The 27,358-nt window shown below is 33.7% G+C and overlaps 1 protein-coding gene across 5 annotated transcripts in view; it reads right to left on the minus strand.

Annotated features, from left to right (window-relative positions):
* Window positions 1–27,358, minus strand: part of MFS16 (major facilitator superfamily transporter 16) — a 66,903-nt gene that overhangs the window by 14,290 nt on the left and 25,255 nt on the right. For 3 of the 5 annotated variants that reach the window (XR_014127064.1, XM_081728210.1, XM_081728214.1), the window contains exons 5-9: window positions 22,033–22,114; window positions 21,084–21,292; window positions 14,407–14,517; window positions 7,177–7,221; window positions 1,302–1,394 (exon numbers count right to left, since the gene is read on the minus strand). Coding sequence is in view for 4 of the 5 variants with exons in the window: in XM_081728210.1 (XP_081584336.1) it covers window positions 1,302–1,394; window positions 7,177–7,221; window positions 14,407–14,517; window positions 21,084–21,292; window positions 22,033–22,114 (540 nt within the window). In the remaining variant the exon portion in view is untranslated. The remainder of the gene's footprint in view (window positions 1–1,301; window positions 1,395–7,176; window positions 7,222–14,406; window positions 14,518–21,083; window positions 21,293–22,032; window positions 22,115–27,358) is intronic. The other 2 variants (XM_081728211.1, XM_081728213.1) reach the window with 2 other exon arrangements.

A 27,358-nucleotide genomic window follows, 5' to 3' on the forward strand; every position in this document is an offset into this window, starting at 1 on the left:
TTTGAAAGTCTACCGTAGTTTCAAACTGTAAAACTCACTTGTTTTATACATACGTATAGATGTAGTTGTAATACTTATGGATATCGCATCCACATTGGTTTATTTTTCAGTGTCATAAAACGTGATCACTTATTAAAACAAAATAATATATAATCTAATGACTTCTACTGATGATGAATACCTTGGTTGATATTATAGAAATATTAGAACAGATAAGCATTCGGTTGTCACTGAACATGTAGGCTAGTAACTTTGAAGTCAATTCAAATAACATTGTTGGAACTCACCAACATGAACAAGTTTAAATAAATATATTAATATGTTTCCAGAAACAACGTAATTTTGCTTTTAAAAACAAATATATAAAGCGGATTACTATTAATGTTTTATCCATCATTGCTATTGAAGCTTAATCGTTAAATTTAGCAGCAAACAAGTTTTTGTTGGCAGTTAATACATATAATTTCTACTTTATAACAACAGAAAATTATGCAAAAGATGATCAAAATACTAGACTCAACAATATCTTTCTAATAGGTGAGATTAATTTTGTAATTCGATTATATAGAAATCGATTTTAATTAGTGATCAATATTTGTTGGTATTCATATCTAACTACTGCCAGTCTCTTTCGCGTATGGTGTACACATTCGTACTGATATATATGACAATGGCGATGGAGTGGACAAAGTGCTGATTGATCAGATTGATTGGCAGCAGCCGAACTATTTAGTACTTACTGCTTTATAGATTTTCAGTCCTTATCATTTAGCTACTCTCTTTATAACACCGTTTCTCAAACTTTTCAAGTAAGGATCACTTTTATTAATCAAAATATTCCACGAACCACAACAATCTTGTCATCTTCGAAAGAGAATTTATCATTAAAAGAAAAAAAAATCTTTTGGACATATATTAATACCAGCCTACCTGTATTTTTAAAGTAGTATGAATTCCTTAATTTTATGTTGATAATTATAAAAGAAAACGCACAGTTTCTTTCAATAATTGAAAGCTATCAAGAATATTTCATAGAATATATAGGATAATAAATTTAATAAAATGTCAATCAGAGGGGAGAAAGTGAAAGTCGACTAATTATGTCATTTTCAAATTCTGTTTGAGATTCTCAAGTACTATGAAATTATGTGAAATTCATTTGAATTTTATTTTTTCGGTTGTTTTTGGGATAATGTTCAAACTAAGAGGACTGATTTCGAGAACCACTTGTGTTCCGCAGACTACAGTTTTGAGAAACACTGCTTTATAATATCAAAATAGAATACCGAAATAAAACTTACTGGAATTTTTAGTGCACCCATAAACCCAATAGCTTTTTCATCTTGTGGCTTTAAGGTCAAAGGAGTATCTTCTTTAGCTCTTACTAAATTTTCCTGTAATAAATTAAAATGACACAATTAACGATGCAAAAATATTTACAATAGGCACAACATTAATTTTCTCAGTACCACCGACACATTTCTCTCTTAACCTATTTGAGACAACTGTGCCCCTAATCTTAAAAATATAAACTAATTCCGAATTCGGTCTACACCTACTAATTCAATTGCCGATGGCGTCTAGGCAACTTTCAAAACATCGGAAAAACGGAAAATCAACTATATAATCCATACTTAAAAGCTACTAGAGTTGATATTGCAGAGCACATTGAAATTTAAATAATTAAGCACCTCTTAATCTTAATCCTGCTTACCTTGTTTTACAGAACTTAGAACGCATCAAACCGCTACTGAAGGCAAATTGTGAAACTGCCATTATTTTGAAAACTTAACAAAAGTGACTAATTAACTTAACAGCCTCTTAATATAGAAAGGAATACTCTACAATGTTTGTCCAACAGGGAATTTGCTGATTGTAGATCTGATATGAAAATATTGCCTATAAAAGAAATCTCTTGGAGTATCTGTATAAATACTGGGATTACTGTATTTTTCTCTACCGTCCAGTCTACTTCGAAGTCAGATACTAACATTATTAACATTTACAATTATTTAAGAAGACAAAATGCAACTTATAATGCTGTACTATTGGCATATGGTTCAAGATAACTAAATCGAGATGAGAGGTCTCACATGAAGTTGCATACTAAAAACTCCATACAACACAAGTTACACCAGGTATACACCTGCAGAACAGAGCATTATATGGGTTCAAAATAGGAGAAATTGAATTTTCATTGAACTGCATTCTGTACCTAATATTAAAAATAAATTAAAAATGACTCACGAACCAATGGATATTGTGTAAATATCAATAAAATATAATACTAATTTCCGTGCTGGTATAAGGAGTTGATAAAAAGGAGAAAGTGGATGAAGAAACGAAAAATGAGAGAACCGAAGGAAACTGAAAAAAAAAACGCAAATAAAATTGAGAATAGGACGCCGAAAATGATTTGAGAAAGAGGAATCCAGAAACAAGCTAAGAGAAATTACAGTAAGACATGAGAACGAATTCAAAAATAAGTTGGGGAAACCGAAGCAACACAAAAGCAGCAGGTATTCACAGATTGATTCGCAGAAACTGGAGAAGAACGAGCAAAGTGAATTCGGAAAGAGGAATTTAGGATAAGCTGAAGGAACCACGAGGAAGATAAGACTAGTGGTTCAAGGCAAAGAAAGGTATACAAATGATTGGAACAAATAAGAAGTTGACACGTGAACAGATGCGGAGGAGGAGTCAGGACGTGTGGCAAGAAACAGATGTTCTGATGACTCTGAATATGAAGCAAAGATGAAAGAAAGAAATAGGAAATGAAAAAAAGAGGGGGAGGGCGAGTGCTGATGTAAGAAAATGGTTTAGAAAGAGCACTAGCCTCGAGGGAAAAGAAGAAAAGACAATTTGATGTTCTGTGATTATGTTGTTGTCATGATGAGGTAAAGGAAATTTCGTAATGATGAGACTAATGGATTGCTATTAATATGGACCAAACCAAATTTCAGACAGAAGAATAGTACATAATTTTACTTAGCTGGGTTGGTAGTTAAATTGGATGCGAGATAATTCTTTTCTATTTTCAATACCAATAATATTAAAAGATTCAAGAAAAGTCTATATGAAATTTTACTAAGATGTAGAGAAGATCATCCAAGGGAGAAGAGAAATACGATAAGAAAAAAAATCGTAAAAGGTGTCAAAAGAATAGGGAGATGAAAGAAAGGCAAAAACTGAGGATGAATGGATATGGGAAAACAAATTACAAAATTTCAAACAAAAGATTATGAGTCCAATATTTAGAAGAGTGCATATTAAAGTAGGCAAGAATAAGACAAAATTGGTCCAAAAGAGTGCTTTACTAGCATAAGACGATGTGAAACTATCTTACGATGTCCACCGTTAGTCGAAATTACGTAGAATCCTTTTATCTAAAAGCGGCGTTTCAGTTTTGATGCAAGGTTATTTCACGGATTAAATCTGGTGTCAAGAATCTTGAACGAAGTTTTGAATGTCTATTAGTTTGAGGGAAGAAAAGCTTTTTTTCATTATGAAAATCATGCTATACATTGCAACGGAGACTTTAAATTGGACATTTTATATTCAATATCAAGAAATGTGTCGTTGGACGTTCGAAAACGATTTATTAAGACCCTGGTACGGACCGTGACGCTTTACGGATCAGAGACGTGGACATCGAAGAAAGCTGAAATATCGAAGCTGGAAGCATTTGAAATATAGTGTTGGCGCAGAATGCTGCGCGTATCATGGACCGAAAGGAAAAGGAATGAAGACGTACTAAAGAAAGCTAATGAAGGACAACAGATCATGAAGACAATAGGAAAAAGAAGAATCAGCTTGCTTGCATCTTACTCGGCACTCTGATCGGACCATCGTATTAACAGAGGGAAAGGCAATAGAAAACCAGAAAGAAGAAGACCAAGGATAAAATATCTAGATGCAGTTACGAAGAAGAGACCTCACCAAAGCATAAAACAGCTCTCCCAAGGCAGAGAAAAGTTTTAAAATTTCCATATTGCCCACCAACCTATGGTTGAGGTGAAAAAGAAGAGATATTCAATATAAAAAGCACCCATATTAAGTTAACCACACATACATATTCAAATCAATAAATAATAAATTCGTATAAAAATTTCGAAAATAAATTATAGGTTATCTTAAACGTGTTTTAAATTCAAACTATAAACTTACAGGATTAGACATTTGCTGCAACCGGATTTCCTTTCAAAATTAGAAAAAAAATATTATTAAGTTTATTATACGCCAAACCTACTGATATAAACGAATATGAAAATTTATATAAGCTATATTCTATTTCTATTTTATTTCCTAATTTCAAATACGCCAAGTCTTCACAAACTACTGTACTACTTATCATTCACTAGTCTAGGCCACACATGTTCACAGTTTTCAAATATTCCAGATCAGATAATAATGCTACAATGTAATGTTAAATATAATATGTGTAAAAATAATACTAAATTATTGTATGTAATTTTATAGTACTTACAAAGTACTACTTAGTGGAAAATCACGTTATCGAGATATTATTTACTGCAAAATAATATATGCAGTTCTTCAAATCGATTATGACGTCATGAGCTTTGGAGACGACTTCATTAACCATAAGTATCGCCTCGGAAACATTATTTTACACAAAGGAGCTACTTTTTACGTATAGAAAGTTACGCAGTAACATTACAAAATTTGATATTCGCAATATTTTGATACATATGAAAAATTAGGGACGAAACTAGTGAACAGTCAAAGATATAACGAAACTACATATTCTAGCATGTTTTCTACGGCAAACTGCGAACTATTTATGCAATACAATGACACAACTACTTGTGCAATATTTCTAACAAATACGAAAGTACGAAAGGCACTTAAAAATCAAAGAAACTAAATACTGATTTAATGTCTCCATGCAAAAAAAAAAAAAAAAAAAAAAAAAAAAAAAAAGAGCATTTATACCAATATTTTTTTCTGTCTTCCTAAGAGCAATTCCCCTTCTAATTTCGCTTGTCTATATTGTTAATTACACAAGCAATTTAGAAAGCAGTTTCACGGACGAAAAGGTGACACCAGTTTTTGTAAAAATATTTTCAGTTCTGTAACTATAAGCACAATTTCGTGGATTACGGGTCTTGTTTATTAAAAATAAATAAAATAAAAAGACTGATAATCTGAGATTAACTTTTTCCAATGAACCATACACTGAACTGGAAGCATCCTTCTCAACATGTTTATAATTTCCTTTGATTTCCTCTCGCTTTTGTTTTAATATTTCAACACTTACTAAAGGTAATAGTAAAAACGTACCGTTGTTTAGTATATATATTTTTCCATGTAGTCATCCTGCATATTTAGGAACGTATCGTATCACATTAGAAGTTTCTATATCTAAGAGTTTTAAGTTCACTCAAAGGCTTTCTTCAATTCAAAAAACGTGATATTAAAGGACTATAGGGTTCATAGTTTTCCTGCTAAAGCTTTGAAGTTATTTTGGTGATAATTTGTGATAAATGTTATAGAATACATGATGAATAACTCAGATACACAGTATTATCTTATATCATGAAGTAACTGCATTTTAGTCAAACAATTTCAAACATTTTATCGATGACTACTATAAAATTCCTAAACGGAAAGCTTTTGTGAAAATTGCTTCCTTCCTGTGAAACCTTTCTGAAAGAAAAGTAAAATAACCTCACTTTTCAAAACTGTAACGTACTAGGCTTCTTAGGAAAAGTAAGATACATAGTTATTAATGAAATAGGAAAAGTAAGATACATAGTTCTTAATGGAATCAATGATATTAATTAGTTGTCCTTCCTAGAGTAAAATTGGAACGAAGTTACACATAATTGCAATTCACTTACTCAAGTAGTTGAAAACTGTAACGAACTCGGCTTCTTGGACAATGAACGATGCGCAGATCACACGCTTATTATTGATTTTAATTTCTTGTCCTTCCTTGAGAATTTAGATAATTGTAATTATGTAACAATTCATAAAGTCTTGAGAATATCACGTGGAAATTCGCCCTTATGGGTCAGAGTAGAACAAAGAATACTTGAAGTCGACCATTTCAAATATCTGGGAAGTATTTTGACGAAAGACGCGTACTGCACCAGAGAGATCAGGTCGAGAATTGCCGAGAAGAAGCATTCAACAAGAAAAGGCCACTCTTAACTAGCAGCCTTAATATTAGACTAAGGAAGACATTGATCAAGTGCTATATATGGAGCATTGGTTCAGAGACTTGGACATTACGGAAGTCAGAGAAGAAATATTTAGAGAGCTTCAAAATGTGGTGTTGGAGGAAGATGGAGAAGATAAAATGGACAGAAAGAGTAACAAACGAAGGTCTTAAAACGAATAGGAGAGAAAAGCACGCTTCTAGACACCATCCTTCGTAGAAAGGCCAATTGGATTGGATACATCTTGTGAAGAAATTGTCTTCTTCATACCGCCATAGAAGGAAAGATTGAAGGAAAACGAGGAGTAAGGAAAAGAACACAGCTGATCGAGGACTTGAAAATTAGAAGAAAATACTGTGAGTTAAAAGGGGAAGCTGAAAGTCGAGAAACATGGAAGAAACATTTTCAGGCCCAAACTGAAAATTAAGAAACTCATTAGTCCTAGGGCCTCCCAATAGGCAGAATACTTAACAATAATAATTATGCAACAGACAGTACATATCTGAATGAACTGGACGTGGAAATGTATTACATGGAAATACATAAGCTAGTCATAAATATGAACGCACCTGATATCCATGATGACTACATGGAAAAATCGCTTATAGTATTACTAAAAGATAAATTATTTTACTACGAAATTTCAAATTTTAAATTTTAAAAAGAGCACGACTTGCTGCCACCTAAATGATTTGTATTTATTAAACCTTCAATATTTCTGGAACACTTGAAAGAAATATACATCTAAATGGAGATAATTTCCTGGACAACCCTCTCACACGAATATATTTATAAACTATATACAAAAATTCTTACTAAGCATAACACAAACTCTAGTACAACTGAATTCATGCATTACTATTATTATTATTACTATTATTTAGAGAAAGGAAATTTAAAGCATGCAATAAGCAAACGAACTACCAAAAAATGAAGCATTAATAAAGCTGTACATACGCAAAACACAATAGCACCTAACATATGAAGTACTTACATGCGCTTTAGACCTTTGTTTAACTTTAAGATCAAAAGTTTCCTTCTATATTTAACCATAACAAATATATTTCGACAGTTAAATATGAAAAAGAACAAAAAAATATGAAAATTAAATAAATAATCCAAATATCAAATAATGTTTCGCATTCAAACCTATTTGTTAATGTAGTTAAATGTGGCACTAAAACATAAGACCCTACAAAACATATAATGCACACAAAAACAGTGCAAGAGCAAATATATTCAACTATATTTGTTTGAATACTATTCTCTCTTGCACAGACATCAGGTCATTCAAACCCGTTGATACTGTTTATATATAAATATAATATCAATATCAAACAATTTTGTTCAAGATATAGTACTCCGGAATATCCGAGTGTTTCGTCTGCAATATCGGTCAATGTCCACGAGGTCCGGATTCTACATTACATTCTATCACTGGCGCTAATCCCGTTGAAGATGAAGGGTACTTGTCTCCTCTCCCAATTTTGAAACTGGGGGGACTGTCGCCCCAATAATCCGATTTGAAATGTATTTTGGGGAGAAATGTGATGATTTGTGTCCGATTGCCACAAAGGAAAGTGGGATGAAATTGATGTCCCTTGCTGTATAATATACAACAGGTTCATCTTAAAAATCAGACCCCTTCCCCCCAGAATAAGCCTCAAATCTGCCCACCTCCCAATGTTGAAGACAACTCTGCTCCCCTGATTCTCCACAGCATTGTTTTTCAACTTCACAAATATTTTGAACATCGCTTTAAAAAAATATGGGAATAGTCTTACCCGTCCCCCCTCCCTCAATGCTGAAGACAGATCTGCGCCGATGCATTTTATACGCAGTTACCTTTACACCTATTACTTTTCTTTGGAATAATTAAAAAGTGCGCAGATTATTCTTTGATTATCTATTAAACTTGTTTCTCGATAACGGTTGCATATCCACCTCTCGAATTCGATTGAATAATTTGAATATTGTAGCTTCCTACAAAACATATTGAAAAGATGGGAAAATCGGTTGTTATCTATTGGCGATAGTTACATCTTAAACCTTAATACTTTAGTTACTATCTTTTAAACCTTAATATTTTAGTTACTATCTTTTAAAGTATTTTCGAGATTTGGTGGTGCCAACAAAACTTTTAACGTAACAATTGTAAGATCAGAAACTGTAACTAGCTTATGCCATAAACGAACCCTAGCTCGTCTTTATTCAAAACGCTACTAACAAATCGCCTTCAGAAAGATCAAGGTTTAAGTTTAAAAAGTTCTGATAACATGCATATGAGATGATGAAGTAAAAGCTTCAAGCTGCCAGCACTTTCAAGATAAAATTATCACAGTACTTTTCTTTCTTTAAAATCATAGTTTTTAAAATTACATTGATTTCTAATTCTAGTAATATTCTTTCTAGTAATACTCTTCCAAAATTCATTAATTTCCGCTTACTTTGAAATTTGAATTTAAATATGTATTTCGTTTGTGAACACCGTCCTTTTCTCGGATAAAGAAAGAGAACTTCTAAAACATCTCTCTTTCTTGAAATATGATTACACGCGTGATTGCCTCCATTATCTTACACTAAAAAATCCCCACCAATAGGACATCATATTGATTTAGAACAGAAAACAGAAAACAAAATATAATATAAAGAACAAAATGATATTCAAACAGTTTTATTCATATTTTTTTTTCGTCGGGTTTCGAATTATCAATTAAAAACAACAATATTGTACACTTTTCTGCAATTATTAAGTAATGGCCTCCTTCTATTAAAAAAAAAACAAAAAAAAAAAAAAAAAAAAAAACCGATGAACACTACGACATAACAGTCGAGACTGGTTGACACACAGATATTCAAGTCGCAGGGCCAATTCGTCTAATATTAACTTTAGAATCAATAATATCTTTTGCTTGTCAATTTGACAACATCAAAACATGAAAGACTCCGTTGTCTATTTCAACTAAACAACTCTTAAATGTTAGAATTCATGTGAATTGTGAAATTAAGAAAAAGAAGCATTATTGAAGGAAGAAACTATTGTTTATGTATGTTTGATAGTATTAAAATTATATGTATAGTCAACATGAAAAGATTTTATCTTTCATGTCCTTTTCTTTAAATCGTACTTTGATTCTCGAGTTACGACAAACCAATATGAGCAGAGGTATGTACTTTCACTGGTAATTATACAACAATATCCTACTCTCTCTCTTTTGATATAAGAAAATGATATTGTATTTTTACTTTTTATAATAATTAAATTGTACCGAGTGAAGTGACAAAGTAGCAACTTAAACTCTCAGACAGAGATTGTCCCTGTCACATACGGAACATTTCAAAAACAATATCACGGCTTAAGCCCACGACTATTTTCCTTCCCACTCACTATGCGTAAACAAAGTAATGACGTAAACGTAAGATAAACACAGAATGAAGCTACCAGGATACCACATATAACCATAATATAAATCAAAATAATCCTTCAAAACAAATGACCCAAAAAGTACGAGGGGGAGTCAAATGAAAACCATAATTATTTTTTTTAAATATTATTTATTGGTCACACAGGGTACAGAAGTAAATCACTTTTCAACATAGTCCCCTCCTCGTTCAATGCAAGTCCGCCAGCGCTTCGGAAGAGCCTGAATACCTGCACAAAAAAAGTCTCTTGGGCGACGGCGCAACCACTCGTGCACCGCGTTGCCTCTTCATCGGAGTGGAACTTCCTGCCGCCCATTTCTTCTTTGTTTCAGGCTGATGGGAATGCACCCATGTTTCGTCACCAGTGACGAATCGTGACAGGAAAGCATTACCGTCACGTTCAGCACGCCACAAAAGGTCTTCGCACGCATCAACACGTCGCTGTTTCAGTTCAGGCGTCAGTTGTCGGGGCACCCATCTTGCAGACACCTTATGAAACTGGAGAACATCATTCACAATATGATGTGCCGATCCATGACTCATGTGTACACATGCTGCAATTTCGTCTATTGTCACACGGCCGAATCACAGAACGCTGCCCCTCGCTGGTGCATGTGGCTAGTGGGGCTGCCATTTTGGAACTGTTGTTGCGCCAGTGTTTGTGCATCTGCCGGCTGCTGCCACCTAGGAGACATCCGGCATACTATCGTAAACAGGCATGCCAACTTACAGCTCACTGGCGCCATATGCGGATTTTTATTTCTACTTTTATGGTTTTCAGTTGACTTACCCTCGTAGTTTCATCTAGTTTTACGAAATCAACGCAACGACCACAGAGATTTACATGACATCAAACACATAAAGCTTATCACTCTTTCTAGTACTTATGAAGACAATTTCATTACTTATATAACAATACTGAGAGATCATAAATTATCGCTTCAAAGTTCTTGTCTAACAACTCTCTAACAGCTTGACATTAAGGTAAGTTACATTACAAAATCATTTGACACAATATCCTAATTAGTTGAGCAGTATCACAAGATACTAACTAATTTTCTCCGATTTCCTATCAAGAAACAAAATCCGGGGATTACCAGCTACCTCGCTAAAGAATTACTTCTTTTTTCACTTCATTTTAAATCCACACATTAGTGCTCTGCGCAGATGTATTACGTACCTGCCATGTTATCATCTAGCTGACAATAGGTTTAAAAAAGTCTCGTATATATTAGGATATGTCTAATCTCTTGGGTCAAATTTAAACAGGTGATAGAGAAGTTCACCATAAATATTTTAAGATATCTAAGATCAGAAATGTCTATTTCAAGCGCCATGCCATATGGAATAAGTAAGAAGTTGCAGCAATTATTCTGTTTTCGTGATGATGTAAGCTGCTTTATTTTATATAATACTACATTTGATTGTTTATATAGCACAACGCCGAACACACTCAAATATCCTCGGTGTCTGTTGTACAATCAAGCATGCAACTAAGAACCTAGCAAGTAGGTTCTTCTCGGATTCTACTGACTCTTCACACACACACTAATGATCTGCTGTGTCCAATAATAATAATTATATTATAATTCGGCGAGTGTGCTGGGCATAAGATTATGGAATGCAAAGATTATGGAATTTGGTATCCAAATAATGGCAAACAGCTTGTAGCCATATGGGCAGGTGTGGCGTCATGTTACACTCATATTCTTGCGGATATCCGGAGGTACAACCTTCAACAATTTGGGTAGTATATCTCGAAGAAACAGCATACAAGTTGTCTATTCAAACACAGGAGGCAAAACATAACGTCCTCCAGCCTACAACTTGATACCGAATCGTTGCTGGTGACAAGACAGGTGAATTGCATGTAAATTGCCATTACTCCACATAAGCTATCACGGGTAGAAAGAGCCTCATCCGTGAATAAAACACAGTGTAGAAAGTTTGGTAATCACATTGCTGGATAAACCAGCAGCAACATTTCACTCTAGGTGCAAAATCGTGTTTCTATTTCTTACACTCATTGTATGTCACAGGATTATAATTTCTGGTTTCTTAGTACGCGTCACATACTATTCTTCGAAGTGTGTACGTGACGGACAATTTGATGAATGCTTACTGATGGAGATTCTTCCACATGATCCAACGTCAACTCCTCAAATTCAGGTATGCGAACAGTTCATCTTAGCACCACGATCACCTCTTGTTGGTCTTTTCGAGCACTATAGCCTACTGTAGCGTACATTAAATGCATTTTTGCAATCTCGTGTGAAATGCAATTCTTTATCTTCGATCATCAGAAACACACTAAAGGCTCACTTATACTTTTCTTTTAAAAATCACTGAATAACTTAATGAATACAAAAAGTGTAGAAAGTAAGTCAATTAATTTCTACAAAATGTTATTATATGTACTAATAATGGTTTCCAAGATCTTTCGTGAGGTGTATAAAGTTTGGGTACCCAACAATTATAATGTTACAGTGTCCACTCATATTTCTGGTCTATAAGAAAAGATTTGGAAACAGTTATTACTTTAATTAATGGCGCTTTGTCCATACTAGCTGACATTTTTATTTTTCATTATTTAAGTTATTCACTAAAATTTAAAAAAGCTGCGGGGTTAAGTTTAGTGAAGAGCCTTAATACACTCAACTGTCAGTGTGTAAACACAATTCGATTATGTATTGTTTCGCCTGCTAGCACCACACCACACGCAGAGTAAGAAATTGTTGTCTTTCATTGAAAAATTATGCAGCCAAATGTGCGTTATGAAATTAGTGAGTTTCATTTCACAGTGTGAAACTACGGTAGACTTCCAAACTATGAGAATTCAATACTCAAATTTCAAGTAGTATATCTGTAACTATTGGTTGCAATAGATTAATAAGATCAAGGAATTGAACCTGTATCTCGGGCACTGAATTCATATCAGAAAGCCACTACTCGCCATATATAATTGTTTTTATTCTATGGCGATAAAGGTTGAAACCGGAAAATGTTAATTTGAATCACTTCCGATCTGAATAGATGGTTTAAGTAAGGAGATAAAACCTACTCTTGAAAAACTGAATCGATTGCAAAAAACTGCATCTCGGTATTTCTTACCTTTTTGCTGTACGGAACTCACTATTGAAACTGGAAGTAGTAGTAAATTTCAACCACTTCCTGTTTTGGTAGAGTGTTCCAGGTTGTGATTATATGTTCTCTTGACACCCTGAATCGCTGCAGAAAACTACTTGTCACTAATACCATTTTCTTCTATGGCGATAAATATTGAAACTGAAAATGGTTTATTTTAACAACTTCCGGTTTGAACAGAGGGTTAACGAAAGAGATGGAATCTATTCTTGGGACGCTGAATCGATTGCAAAAAAGGCCCTTCTCATTATCTCTTACTGTTTTTGCCCTGATACTGACGAACAAATGAGCAATCACATGTTTTGTATCTGTAATAAATAATTTCGATAATGTTATAAAAATAAAGCAGGTTGCATCGACACGATAAAAATAATTACTGTAGTTTCTTATTTGTTCAAATAGTGTGGCGCTTAAAATAGTCGTTTCCGTCCTTACGTTCCCTATCTCACAATATTTTTATTCGATCCCTCCGTAATTAACAAGCTTATTTAATGTATGGTATGCAACTATTCCTATTTAAGTATTGGTTGTTGATTTGGAGTTTAGTGTTCCTTTCACCACCTAGACTATATGAAACGTTGACGTACAACTTAACGAGGAAACCGAACCACATAAGCTCGCCCCGGGGAATCGGAGACGGGCTTACTTACCATATAGCTTCAAGAAGCTATATGCAAATATGTAACTAACTTTTAAGCGCTTCTGATTCTCCTGAAAATCAAGTTCTTACAATGGCCAACATCAACAACAACCTTGTTTCGGGGCTCTTTCGCTTCCATTATCTTCACGCCGCCAATACTCTTATCTTCATCCCTTTTATTTGTTATTTGCCTCCTTCAGCCTACATAGCATAATCGCGAGACTTTAAACTCAAGATTTCCTTTCATTAAAAGGTATTGAGTCTCAATCTAAACCACTAGAGTACAGTAACAAAATGCGATCATCTCGAGGACCTGTAGTACATAAATCATATATATATAAAGTTTGCTATTTTTTTCGTACGTGAAGATGAAGAGGTTAGCGGAAAACCGTGGAGCATGAAAACTCAGTTGCGGCAAGTAAGCTGCCAATAATGGCAGAATACCTATGATTAATGATGATGTCTTTGAAGTTTCTCAATCATTTATTTTTCAACGCTGAAATCGATCAATGAGATGTAAATAAATTCAACCTCGACTAGAAATTTAGGTATATTCACAATAATACGAAAATTATTTTTCATGATAACTTGTTTTCTTTGAGGCTAGCAACTATTCTTATTTTTGAGGTTGTAATAATTAAATAGTTTTAGAGTATTTTAAAAAAAATAAAAAGCTGTGCTTGTTTCTAGTGTACTCTGCGTTACATATCATACATATCAAATTACGAGATAAACGCTAAAGTAAAAGCCATTCTGCCAATAGAAATCCTTCAGTCCCCGATTGCTATCTTCTGGATTTATTTCAAGCAAAGTAGTTCATGCTTAATCATGCACTATCTTCGTGCTGTAGTCTATCTGAAATGTGCTAGGTGCTAAATTGTAAAGCCATCTGAATGCAAAAGCAAAACGTGTTCTTAGTAAAAACTTCAAACCATTAGGAAACAATTAACTACAATAATGAGATGGTATAAAAATACACCATATTTTCTTTTTTTTTTTTTCGTTGAACAATCTTACCTCACGGCCATAAACAAGCTCAGTGTCAGAATCAGAGCTGACACTGACCTCCTCTGAGCTAGTATCTGGAAGCCGGCTGTTCAGTCTTTGATAGCCGTTATTCTGAATAATCTGAATGACAAAAAGAAATCGGTCAACGTTTGCACAAAGGCTAACAACAATGATAGACCAAAAGATCAAAGATCTTAGCTACATTATTCTACATTTACCATCAACTTGCAATCACAAGAAAAGTGGAGAATTAAAAGAACAAATATTAGAAAGATGTAGACCAAAACCTCACACTACGTTATAATTGATCTTTACTTTCGCTTTTGATTGAAGTTTGAGTATGTAAAATCTACTCTCTATACATTAAAATAACGCATATACGGCTATTTTGTTAGAAAATATTTATATTTTAGAAAATAAAGGACATGTGTACATCTTAAAATTTGGTACAACGTTTAAACTTTATCCTGGTAAAACTCTTTTTAAAATTTTACATTCTTATGCATCTTTTACCTTTAAATAAAGAAACAAAGAACAGAGCAACCAACAACTTGTGACACAAATTGCGAAGAACGTGTGAACTCCGTAAAAACTACTTTCCTTTCGCAAGAACAGAATTTTAAAATATTTAATTTAGAAAAAGTAGAATAATGGTTTATTTACTTATTTCAATGGAATGGAGTTATTCATTCCTTACTTCAAAACTCTTCGACACTAATATAATATTCAGTGAAATACCGACGTATTTTCCCAGTGTTCGCCAAATAATCTGTTTCAATTCACACATGGCAAGTTATTTTAAGCACGTTTTCCTTTTCTTTCTTCAAAACTCATCTAGTTTTAATTCTGGATTAATATCCACTGACTGTTTCCACTTAGCTTAATGTATAGCACCCTCGCTTTTGACAGGCATATCATACGGTGCATGTAGAAGCTTACAAACTTCCAGCGGTAATTAGTATCATGTGAGTAAGTGATGAGTCCTCCTTGAGGAAAGAACACCCACCAGGCTTCGGGGAAAGAAAGCCAGAATATCAGCATTATAAACAATATGCTGACCAAATGACTGAGTGTTCGCGATCTCGCCAGCCACAGCTCTTTACGGATTACAGTGTCACAGCTCTTTACGGATTACAGTGTCTTCTTTTTCGTCTTTTCTTTCCTTTTTGATATTAAAATATTAATCTAGATTTCTGTTGAAGTGATTACTTCGAATGCTGATTCCAATAGAACATCTCCTTCAGGACCTGAAGGAATAATGGTGCACACAGTTTTCGATATTAGTTCTTCCTAAAGTAACTCTTCACGCCAAAAGGTCAAGAAACACACAGAACTGTCCGAATTTCACTCAACTTTTTAACAGTCTCTCTATCCACAGCAATTTATCCTTAAATAACAGCTCCTCAAGTAGTCCTTCCAAATTCCTACACACATTCATGGGCGCCGATCCTGGGGAAGGGGGCCGGCCCCCCCTTATTGTATTTAAGAATATACAATATTTGGCATAATTTGAAAGCAATTTGTCTTAAAATCCTCATATATGCCTTCTGCATCTGATTGGGCCCCCTAAAATTTACAGAGAAATCGGCGCCCTTGGACACAATTCTACGATTTCTGCAACGAAATCTTGTAATGCCGCTTCGTCAGCTCAAACTAGATCTTCTTGAGTTCTTCGTTAAGTCTTGGAGACAGAAAGTAGCCGCATGTTGTCAAATTCGGTGTGACAATAGTTGCATCGCCTCGTTTTCAGCCAAGAAATATGTTGTCCGAATACTAGTATGTGCCTTGGAGTTGACGTGGTGAGCAGGTTTCCATGGATTCTGTGTATAAAAGCTCAGAATAATGAAATAACGAAAATTACTTTTGAGATAATAATCAGAATTATCCCTCATTCTATTTCCGCCTTCAGTTAGAACTACTGTGCTCCAAATTGCAGTTACTGTTCTTGGAATCTCAACACCAACCACTTTCAGCAAGCCTGATACTGAAGAAAAAAAAAAAAAAAACCGTATTCTTCCTCACATTCCGTAGACGTCGGACTTCCGTAGTTTAGGTATTCCTACATAGACTAGGATTTTGATTGGCATTTGCTTTCAAGATAGATGAGGAGATCCAAGTTTCATCGGATATGAGTACTTCAGACAACAGTTTTAATAATCTGTCATCGAAGTTGTCCAGCATGAATTTACATCCTGAGACGTAGGACCCACCAGCCAGTCTTTTCTGTGTTCAATCTGTGTTCAATTCAGTTTACAACTCGAAACGAACCAGATTCTGTCATTAGCTTTCCACAGTTGTAATATTTTCAGAAGTTACTGCTGTTGTAAGCTAACCACTTCTGAGTTCATCAGACAGCATTTACTTATGGTTGCGGAATTCTCGAAACCTGTCACCTTCCAAGACACAAAGTTGTTTAATGCCTGCAACAAATGTTTATAACTACGATACTTATCCGGACAGGAAAAGACACATCAGCTACATGCCTACTAATGCACTCACGATGAATTCTAAAATGTTTTGGTGCAACTCTCGTGTAAATTCTTCAGGCAAGAAGTCCTCCATAAAACTTCAGAAACACGAACTGAATGTTTGTTTTACGGAACAAAAATAAAACATCTGCACCCAAACTACGATTTAAGGTGTTTATCCATTGATACTTATTACTCCGAACGTTTTCAAATCCGCATTTACACTTAAAAACAAACGTCTCAGCAAGCTAATAGATATTTTACGTCTTTCTAGGAATTAATAAAATTTCTTTTCATCTTTTGAAAGAACTGGTGAAATAAATTTCTAAATTTCTCACCTTTGATATTCAGAGCTACTGATATTAGCAACTATAGAGACGCTGATGCGAGAAAAAATCGGTTATTTCATCTATTTATCATATAATATTCTGAACTATTGGCAGACAAAAGAAAAAGTTATATACCAGTTATCACGACAAAAAACAAGATCCTCCCAAACCATATTTTTACACTAACAATCTTATCACAAAATTAAAATACTAAATATTACTTATTTAAAGACCCAAAAAGTCCACGCGAAAAAAACTGAACAGGACAATTGCACCAAAGCAATACATCAGACGAAACAGTCAGGATATTTATTAATCTAAACCACCCAAGCAGGAATGATTACTATAATAAAGCTCATAAACAGGCAAAGTCTAATGGTAAAATTAAGTTATTTTTAATAAATGATAAGACTAACCTTACAGTTAATGTATTTACTTAAGCAAAAATATTTTCTAAAGCCGCTGTTGCTTTCATTCTCAGCCGCTCCAAGTATGAAATACGAAGAATAGACCTGACTAATGTGTTTATCGGTCCATAAGTAATATTAATAAAACGTAAATTGATATGTTGGCGGACATAAAATTCTACCACTCAAACTACTGTAAAAATATCATAAAGACTAAGTAACCAAAGCACAACGTATGGTTTAATATTCGATAAACTTGTGTATCAGTAATTTTGTTTTTGTAATAATTTTACAGTACAACTAATGGTAGGTTTGCATGTTGGCCAACATACCGCAATTTAGACCCATAATTAATTGATTGATTTGGAATTTAGCATCCTGTTCAGCACAGAGGTTATATGAGACTTGGACCTATAGCTTAACGTAGGATCCGAATCCCATGAGTTCCCACTAGGAATCGAAACTAGGTCTCCCGGGCTGAGGGTGTGCACGCTAATCACATGGCCACGAATTATAGAGGGGGTTCTTATGACCCATAAATATATTATTTTAGTGTATTAATCGTTTTCCGATTTTAAACGACTTAGGATGAAAGCTGCAGCACCATCGTCAGAATAAATACCTTGTCACTGTAAGGTTAGTCGTATCATTTAATTAACAAAAATGTACCGAGGTTTATATATATCATTACACAAATCTTTGTTTGATCAACCAATACACTCTATTCACATATTTTGATATGAAGGCTTGGAAATTAAGACGTGTAACAACAAAAAATCTTTTCTTCAATTTTTAACTAGAACTGAATAGAAGGATTAGAAGATAGTCTTCAATTTTTGTAGACATTATTACACAGGAGGCCACTTAATAAAATGTACACGTAACTTCCTGGGATTACAGCCCACAAAGAGCTACGGCCAGCCACAGGGTTTTAGCTAGGTGATGTATGATCAGCAAATAGGCTCCCGTCACCGTTATTTGTGACTTTCAAGACAAGAACTGTACAGAACACACACATACATACACGAACTAGAAAAATCGAACGAAAAGACAAGAAGTAACCATTACCCATTTAAATAAATAAATAAATAAATAAAATAACGCGAATGGAAAAAAAACATGCTATCACACAAATTCTAACGGATGTTTATTTTTATTTTTTTCAGTATCTTAGTACGATTTATTTCACAAAACATGAGGTTTTGTTCTACCTTTCTCTTCAATATGGAAAAACTGATATTAAACATAAAATATACTTACATGAATATAAACAAGTCAACTACTACAACTATATAAATCGGAATAACAACAGTATGATGAAACCCTTTCACATGCTCATTTTAACTAACTTTACATATACACATATATGTACTGACAGAAACACTATCACTAAAACATAATATTACAAATATATTTTCTAAATGACCGAGACAAGCCCAATTTTATAAACACATAAGACAACATATAATTGATTTTCATACAAACCACTCGCACAAAGACGAAGAAAAAAAAGTATTCACACACAACATATCAGACAAAAGAAAGAAAAAGCAACTACACAAAATCCGGAGGGTTTGAGCTTCTACTTACCATTGTCAGCTTCATTAATTAACGTTAAAATAACTAACTTCACTAATAAGTACGCCTTATTAAACTTTTTTTCTCATATCAAATAACGGAACAGAGACGGAGAAATTTATTTACATTTCACTGGTTTATTTGATTCACAAGTATTTTAAAAAATCCAGTTTCAGTCAGATTTTAACACACGAAGTTTAACTTTAGATTTCACCTGCTATTCTTAATAAGATATTACTAATTTCCACATTTTATCTCCTAGAAGTATCCCTACATTTAAATAGGAACAGGAAAACTTGTCTCTGGATCAGCAAAGAAACTCAATATCCCGTTTGTTGGGTGGATACTCTTCCACTGGAAAACGGATTCCCAGATCAAAAGGTGCCTAAACCCAGTTTCCCATTTGTGGGCGTATCCTTTTCACTACGTTATCATCAATAGGCGTATTTTGTAAAGGTTACTTATTCATGCATAAGATCACAACTAACCATATAAGTTCCTAAAGTTTATTTTGTAGGGGCAAGTCACTATTTTCATATTTTGAAAGAGCTTCTATGCTTCAAACGTAAAGTACACTTTAGGATTGTTAATGGTAACGGAACCGAAAATCCTTTGGCTTCAGGTCCCAGAATATAAATAAGTGTTTTAACTTGATGTGCTTCGGGAAGACAACCGAAATACATTTCGACATATCGATTCTTTCGCAGAGCTAAAATCTGTAATTCGATGTGTTTATTACAGGAAAAAAAAAATACATTTTAAAATCTTCCTTTCCGAACATCGTTAGTCAAAGTTCGTTACAAGTTGTAAACGAGACTTACCTACTGTGAAATAGTAACTCAAGGGAACGACCTACAATAGTTTTGTTACAAAACCTATTCTTCTTTTCTCTGTAATTCCGCTTCTATTTGATTACCGGTTTCGATTCTAGAACAAGAACTGATTTTCTCAGAAAATCACTTTCGATTCTGGGGCTGAAACCGATTGATTTCGGAAAATTCGTTCCGGCACCAAGTCCGAAACAGTTTTCACAAAGAAATCTCTAGGTTCCGCGCCATATATATTTCGGGAAAACCCGCTTAGAATCCATTTATGTGTATCGGTTCCATTACAATTAACAACCCAAGATAGTGTTTTATACTTTAAAGCGATGGTTAGTAATATTTATATTTTTACCTACCTTTCCTATATATGGTACGATGGTTAAGGGAACTTTCAATTATCTGACACAGTAAGACAAAGAGACAAAAGATTGACGTCTCTAATAACTTGAGCGAGACTGTGTATAGTGGTGCAATTACTGCAGGCAGTCCATTTCTATGAAGCAATCATAAACTTGAGTCTATAGTTAAGTAGGTTCACTATGTGTTATTATATGTATTATTTAACAACTAACTAACTACTTTATGGCGTATGGAACCCGCTGGTTCAATGCTGCATTTGCAAAAGCTCTCCATTGATTTCTGTCCTTATTCAACGGGATCCAGTTTCTACTTTGTATTCCTATTTCTACGATACAAATTTTAATATATTAAATCAAAAACAGAGTTCTACACAATGAGTCCATATCATAAACAAAGTAACGTTATAGCTGAACCACGCTTATATTCAAACTTCTAAAATACGCACTAATATATAGGAAGTTCTGGAAACACTATAGCTGCTTCAAATTTAATTAATGTAACCTTGTAACGAATAGAAAATATGCTTACGTCCGGAAATACAGAACGATTAGGATTGATATTTATTTTCTGACTATTTTCTTCTGATTGCATGCATATATACAACTATATACGTACAAAAGTATTATGCATTTCGGTATATTTCTTTATCATCATATCACCATTATCTAGACATAAATTCACATATTCATACAAGAGGTATTAATGGCAGATTATGCTTACTTTACTTCCAGTATGATCTGGTGGCGGACACCCAACATCCACTGGGTTAACGACTAGGAAAAGAAACATTATAAATCCAAATCCAGCTATAATGGCACCGGGAACAATGAATGACAAACCCCAGTTACTTTCAACATAGTCACCAGCCACAAGGGAACCCAATATGTTGCCGATGGATGTATGTGAATTCCACATTCCAAATATTAGACCTGAAATGAAGAAAAATGTAGACATTTACATCAAGGATTGAAGTACAGAAATCAAGAACAAAAATACTTACTGTATTATCAAGTATACCTGGTAATTTTTAGTGTATTTATTATTACATCTCTTAACAATTAAATATTTATACTGTACCTCATACATTTTGTGAAAAGCATATAGTAACCTCTATTTAAATCACGTAACGATATATAGACAAAATCTCGCGGCTACAACATTGCCGCCCAAAATCCCACCCTCAAAACCACCAAATCTTACACCGTATAATCAAGTCAGGACACGACTTCACCATGACAACCCATATAAGAGTTCCTGGGGTTATAATAAATATAATAATACATAAACAAATAAGCAAACAATGTCTAAAGAAATAGGTCAAATCGAAAATAAAGGCACGCAATAAACGCATACTACAATACACATTTCTATTTATTGTTTTAACTGGCACAGAAATCTTGGCCAATGTCACCTATGCAATATTATACACTGATATGAATTACATTCGTTATATATATATAAAATTAATGTCCATGTCAAGTCATATAATCTCTTATAACAAATTACACAATATGTCAAATATTATAATACGTTAGCCCATGTATTAGAACGTGTATTTTCCGTTCACGTAGTCACGGGTTCGATTCCCAGTCCTGCTACACGGATCTGAATCCAGCGTTCTAAATCCTGCCACACAATGTTAGTACCTAAATATATGTCAAGTACCTACCTCTCTTGCCTTTTCCGAACCAGTTACCCATAACAGTTACTACGCCTGGCCAACCAGTAGTCTGGGCAACTCCTGCACAAACCTACAAAAAATGATTTATAATAGAAAATAAGTAAAATGTTATTAATGTAGTCTGTTCAACTGCAGATGATAAGAACAACTCGTAATTTCAGACAGGCATGAGTACCGTAAGCTTAAGGCGCCCTTATATCACAGTAAAGGATTAAAGATCAACTTACTTAAAATCTCTTAACGAAAGATATTCAAAATTAAATTGAAGAATATGAAAATTCAATTGTTGTTAATACTATCTAAATGTATTTCAAAATAAGACCTAGCCACAACAAAATATTTAGTTTTCTACAGATTCGTGTTTGAAATATACACACGCTTCCATAACCATTTCTGCTTGCACTCGCTTGACGCAAAAACGAGTTTTGTACAATGATGTCTCATACATTGATTAAAACAAGAAGTCTACTCTTCTGGACGCTTAATCTCAAATTGGAGTGTCAAAACTGTCCAAGTATCTTAAGTATTCATTCATTAAATAATAATAATAATAAAAACTGATGAAACCCTGTACGACCGGTGTCAAAAGACAACCATATTTTTAAAATGTTTTATCCTTTTCACACAAATTTACGAATCCATTTAAAGACATCCTTATGACTAGTGTTTCACTGTAATCAGAAAAACGTACATTTGATTACATTGGATTTGGACACTAAGAACTTAAACAAAACGTCATATTAGGAAAAACTTTTTACGAAAACTACCATGACTTTTTTTTTTACAAAAACTGCCAACAGAAATTTTTTTATTACGTTTAGTTTCTTATGAACAAAACCCAGATCAGTTTAGTTTCAGACTTAGCAACTTTAACATCAGCAGAATAAGTGCCAAATAAGCAGATTTAACATGAATGAAGTAAGTGTTCATATCAAGGAAGATTTCATTTATATTTAAGAAATAAATAAAGAGAAAAAGATAGTTATCCTATAATCTCAAGTTTATAACAATTCAACTACTTTCTCATCCATCCTATAAAAGTAAGCCCACCAATGATATTAAGTTACAATGCATATTCTTTGCAATATTAGCTTAAAGTGAGTATTTTTTAAAACAACTTTCAAGACATTCGGAAACGAAATGGAAAAATGCATAGTGTTTATTAACGGAAATCCTGATTTTCCTCTTGCATTATGATAAGATGAAAGTTTCTGATAGAGTACAGGTTCACGAGACTGACAAAAATAATCTTATATCTGTAAGATCATATATGGACAAAAGTAGACATTTGATCAGTAGTGGCCCCAGAGATACGAGGGAAGTCATATCAACAGTGGCAGCGAAACCGGCATTCCTCCTCTCCTCTCCTCGTAACTGTTTTCTATTTCTTGAATAGCTTGAATTCTTTGTGTTGAGTCTATTTCTTGAATAGCTTGAATTCTTTGTGTTGAGAAGTTCAAAAATCTGTGTTAAAGACACACACTGGACACACGAATATGTAATTCCAAATTCATTATTATTTTTCCTGTCATATTTCGGCCTCATGTTGGAATTCAAAGCGAACCATCACTAGAGGGCTCAAAGCTGGGCGGCTTTCTCACTTGGAAGGCATTTTTTAGGATCTGAAGTCAGTCCTACATATTACAGGAAAAATAACAACGCAATGCATAATCATATATCCAGTCTGACATAACAAAATTATTGAATTTAATTTTAAATACTTTGCTCAGCACAAGGAATTCAAGCTATTCAAGACGTGGAAGTCAACTTACAGGTATGTTGCCACACAGCTCAGCCTATTTCTTCAATTTCAATTTCTTAATTGATTCTGAAAAATGTTTGTCATTCTGTTACATACCCATTACTATGCATACTTACTAAGAATGTAATTTGACACTGATACAAAAACTACGTATTCGTAAGTTGTGGTGAAAAGGTAACTAGCTTTATTTCTCATTCATATTCATATATATATATATATATATATATATATATATATATATATATATATATATAAACTTGTAAAATAGGGACATGATAATACTTTCATGAACCACTAAAATTCAAGTATGCATTCGATTTCGATCGTATTTAAAGCCAATAAGTAATCTCCCGACTATATGTATTAACGAAGTCTCTATATGAATTTACAAAGTCTCTCTAATACATGTATTTACAAACCTCCCCCACTCAGTGTTTCTTTATAACACGATAGGCCTTGTTTCCATTTAAAACAGAAACAATCGATTTATCGGCTAACCGAGATGGTGAAGTCGCGGCAACGCATCAGATACTAGGAAGAATTAATCTCTACTTACGTAGGTACGTTTTCCTGAAGCACATAATACAATTACACAACAACAATTGCAATTTTCTAGTCTTTAATTCAATTACTGCAGTTTTTCTTCAAAAAATTCGGAAGTTTTTAGATATACTAATTGCCATATTCTTTTCAAAACGTAACAAGTTCATTGTTGATATATTTACATACAAGAAACTCGACTGCGCTCAAGCAGACTAAGCTGATAATACAGAATCTCTATCGATGTTAAACCCTGTGATAACATATTTGAAACTCAATATTATAGAACATTACGGTCAAAGCAGAGATTAAGTTAGTAGCAACACTCTCCTATAGACTAATTTAAAGTTCGTATCTATTAAGCAGAGAAATGACTGTAAGGAGAGAGAGAGTATCCTCAAAATTTAAGATAATTCTAACGAAATATCAGCTTGGATGAAGAACGATGAATGACAGCCTTGAAACATTTAACATATTACATATAGTAAATATGACATCCTACTAACTGATCAAGTAGTTATTCCAGTTACATAAATTTAATTCATAGATGTTTTAAATTTAATCCAAAATATTGATGCTTCTCGCAATTATTAACTTCTATTCGAGAATTTGTAGTTTAATGTTATTGATGAGTATTTTCTCACTAAATATTATCTTACGCTAACTGAATAGTAAGAACACGACTCGATGATGACCAACGATTTGTAAACCAATTGAAAATATTGAATTCTCTGACGTTATAATTGCTCCTTTTCGAAAACGCTTTTCCGATGTTTTCTTAAGTGATCTAGTTGGGACTTTGACATAATATTTTAAACCTGTTAGTATAATTTCTGATTTACAACAGGATTATCAGACTCTTCGACTCCGGTGATAGTTCTACGACTTTAAATTTCTTTGTGGGGTACGAAAATTACTGATTTTGAGATCGCATTTGTTTGGTAATATTGGATTTGTATGAATATTTGCGAGTATTTTCTTGTACGAATTTGTTGTGATCACTATAAAGTTCAGAACTGACACAAGAACTAGTGAAACCAATTTCGGCAGTAATTGTGAGCTTCAAAGATGACATTCCAGATATTTTAGAAGAAACTGCAAAACAGATCTGAAATTTTGCATAGGATTCACGATACGGAGAACCAACACAAATACTCCTCGGAATTATTAAGAAGATCTATTGTTGTGAGTAAACTGTAACATACTGACAGTGTAATAAGACAAGACATGAAATTTCAGGTTTGAATCCACTACTAGATCAGAGAGTTTGGTCGCCATTTGACAATTGACAAATGAAGAAAAACCCAAATGTGTATCGCCAAGCTACAATATTTGGCGATCGAAAATTTCACGTCCTGAGTAAGGGTATTCGATACATTCCCAGCCATTTTTTTTTAAACTTAGGTTCCATTTATTTCTGATACTTATTATTCTACTAATTTTATCATCGAATATTATTCCATTCAGGGACGTACGCAGGGGGTGGGTCCAGGGGCTCCGTACCCCTCCCCAAATGAGGACTTTTTTGTAAATTTAGTCTAATTTTAGGGGCAATTTTACAATTTTTAATATAATTTAAGCTGAAATTGTGTTTGGACCCCACCCGAAAAGCTTTGGACCCCTCCCGAAATAAATTCCTGCGTACGTCCCTCATTCCATTCATCAAAACGGAGTTGAATTTTTCTCTCTATACACTAGCATATTAGCTACATTTCTGGCTAGGTACAAGGAAATGTGGATCGAAATAAAAGTGTAATTATTTTTTAAACAAAGAACATACTCATCTTATGCTACTGAATCTGACAGATAGAAGATATTTTACTTATATCTGTTCAATTGTTACTTTTGTGCCGCAAAAACTATTATCTTTTAACCTAACGTTCATTAGTACCCATCAACTACCTTACTGAGATAGAAACGTGCCATATCACACCGGACACGTGCTCTAAATATGGTCTTCTCGTACCACATGGCAGTTTACGTGAGTACTTAATGATACTTTGACATGATTTACTTTGATGGTGTTTCTGATAGTATTCTTTCTCTTCTCTGAATCAGATTAATACCACAATTTGTCTTAAAAGCAATTCTGATAACGATTTCAGGTCATTTACTACTGTGTGTTTATCCACAATTATATTCAATATATTGCGAAATAGGAGTTTTTATTTATTAGTTTATGCCTTGTTCCTTTTTTAATTTCTTGTGAATTTGTTTCGCAACTTCTTTTTTAAGACCGTTTTCTATTTTACTGGTAATCAGGCAGTCCACTAATGTACATCTGATTCCGTAACTGATAAGCAAAACAATACGTGAAATTTCATTATTAGATATATAAATATTATTTTTATTTCTTTCACAGTGTAATACGCCTAACTAATCACTTATACATAACGTGTGTGGGTGAGTGTGTAAATTTATACGTATAGTTCGTCCATTCACAACCACACATTTTAAAAGTAGAATCAATTTAGTTTGCACCAACGCGATATATTTCATCCTTGGAAAAATTGAACAATAAATGAGAAACTCTATAATTTCGTTGTCAGACCAATAAAAAGAATCATCGAAATGATGATAATTATTAATACGAAGTAATCTACCTGCACACACACCACACGTTCACTAAGGGTAGCATGTATCCTGCACGCTGTGTAGCCATTAATATTCAGAACAATTATTTCCATAATTTCTGGCTTACAGCCCGTGAACAACTCCGTACAGTACCAAGTCAATGTCAAAATATATTGAACTACCACCGGAAATCAAAGCCAGTACTAAGCATACCAGAAACAAAACTGTTATCCATTAGCTTTGCGAAAATTCCGCTGTATCTTTAAATACATTTAATTTATCTGAACTTGGAGGTACATTTAATAATATCCATGTTTGAGTATGATATAAGAAATAGATTCCATTAAGCCTTCAACCAAGTAACCTCTCCCAGAGGAATGGTTTCTGTCAACCCGAATATATTGGAAAAAGGATTGGGAAATTAACTTCTATTTAATA

The sequence above is a fragment of the Thermobia domestica genome, chromosome 10, assembly GCF_964235325.1.
Source record: "Thermobia domestica chromosome 10, izTheDome1.hap1.1, whole genome shotgun sequence".
Lineage (NCBI taxonomy): Eukaryota > Metazoa > Arthropoda > Insecta > Zygentoma > Lepismatidae > Thermobia > Thermobia domestica.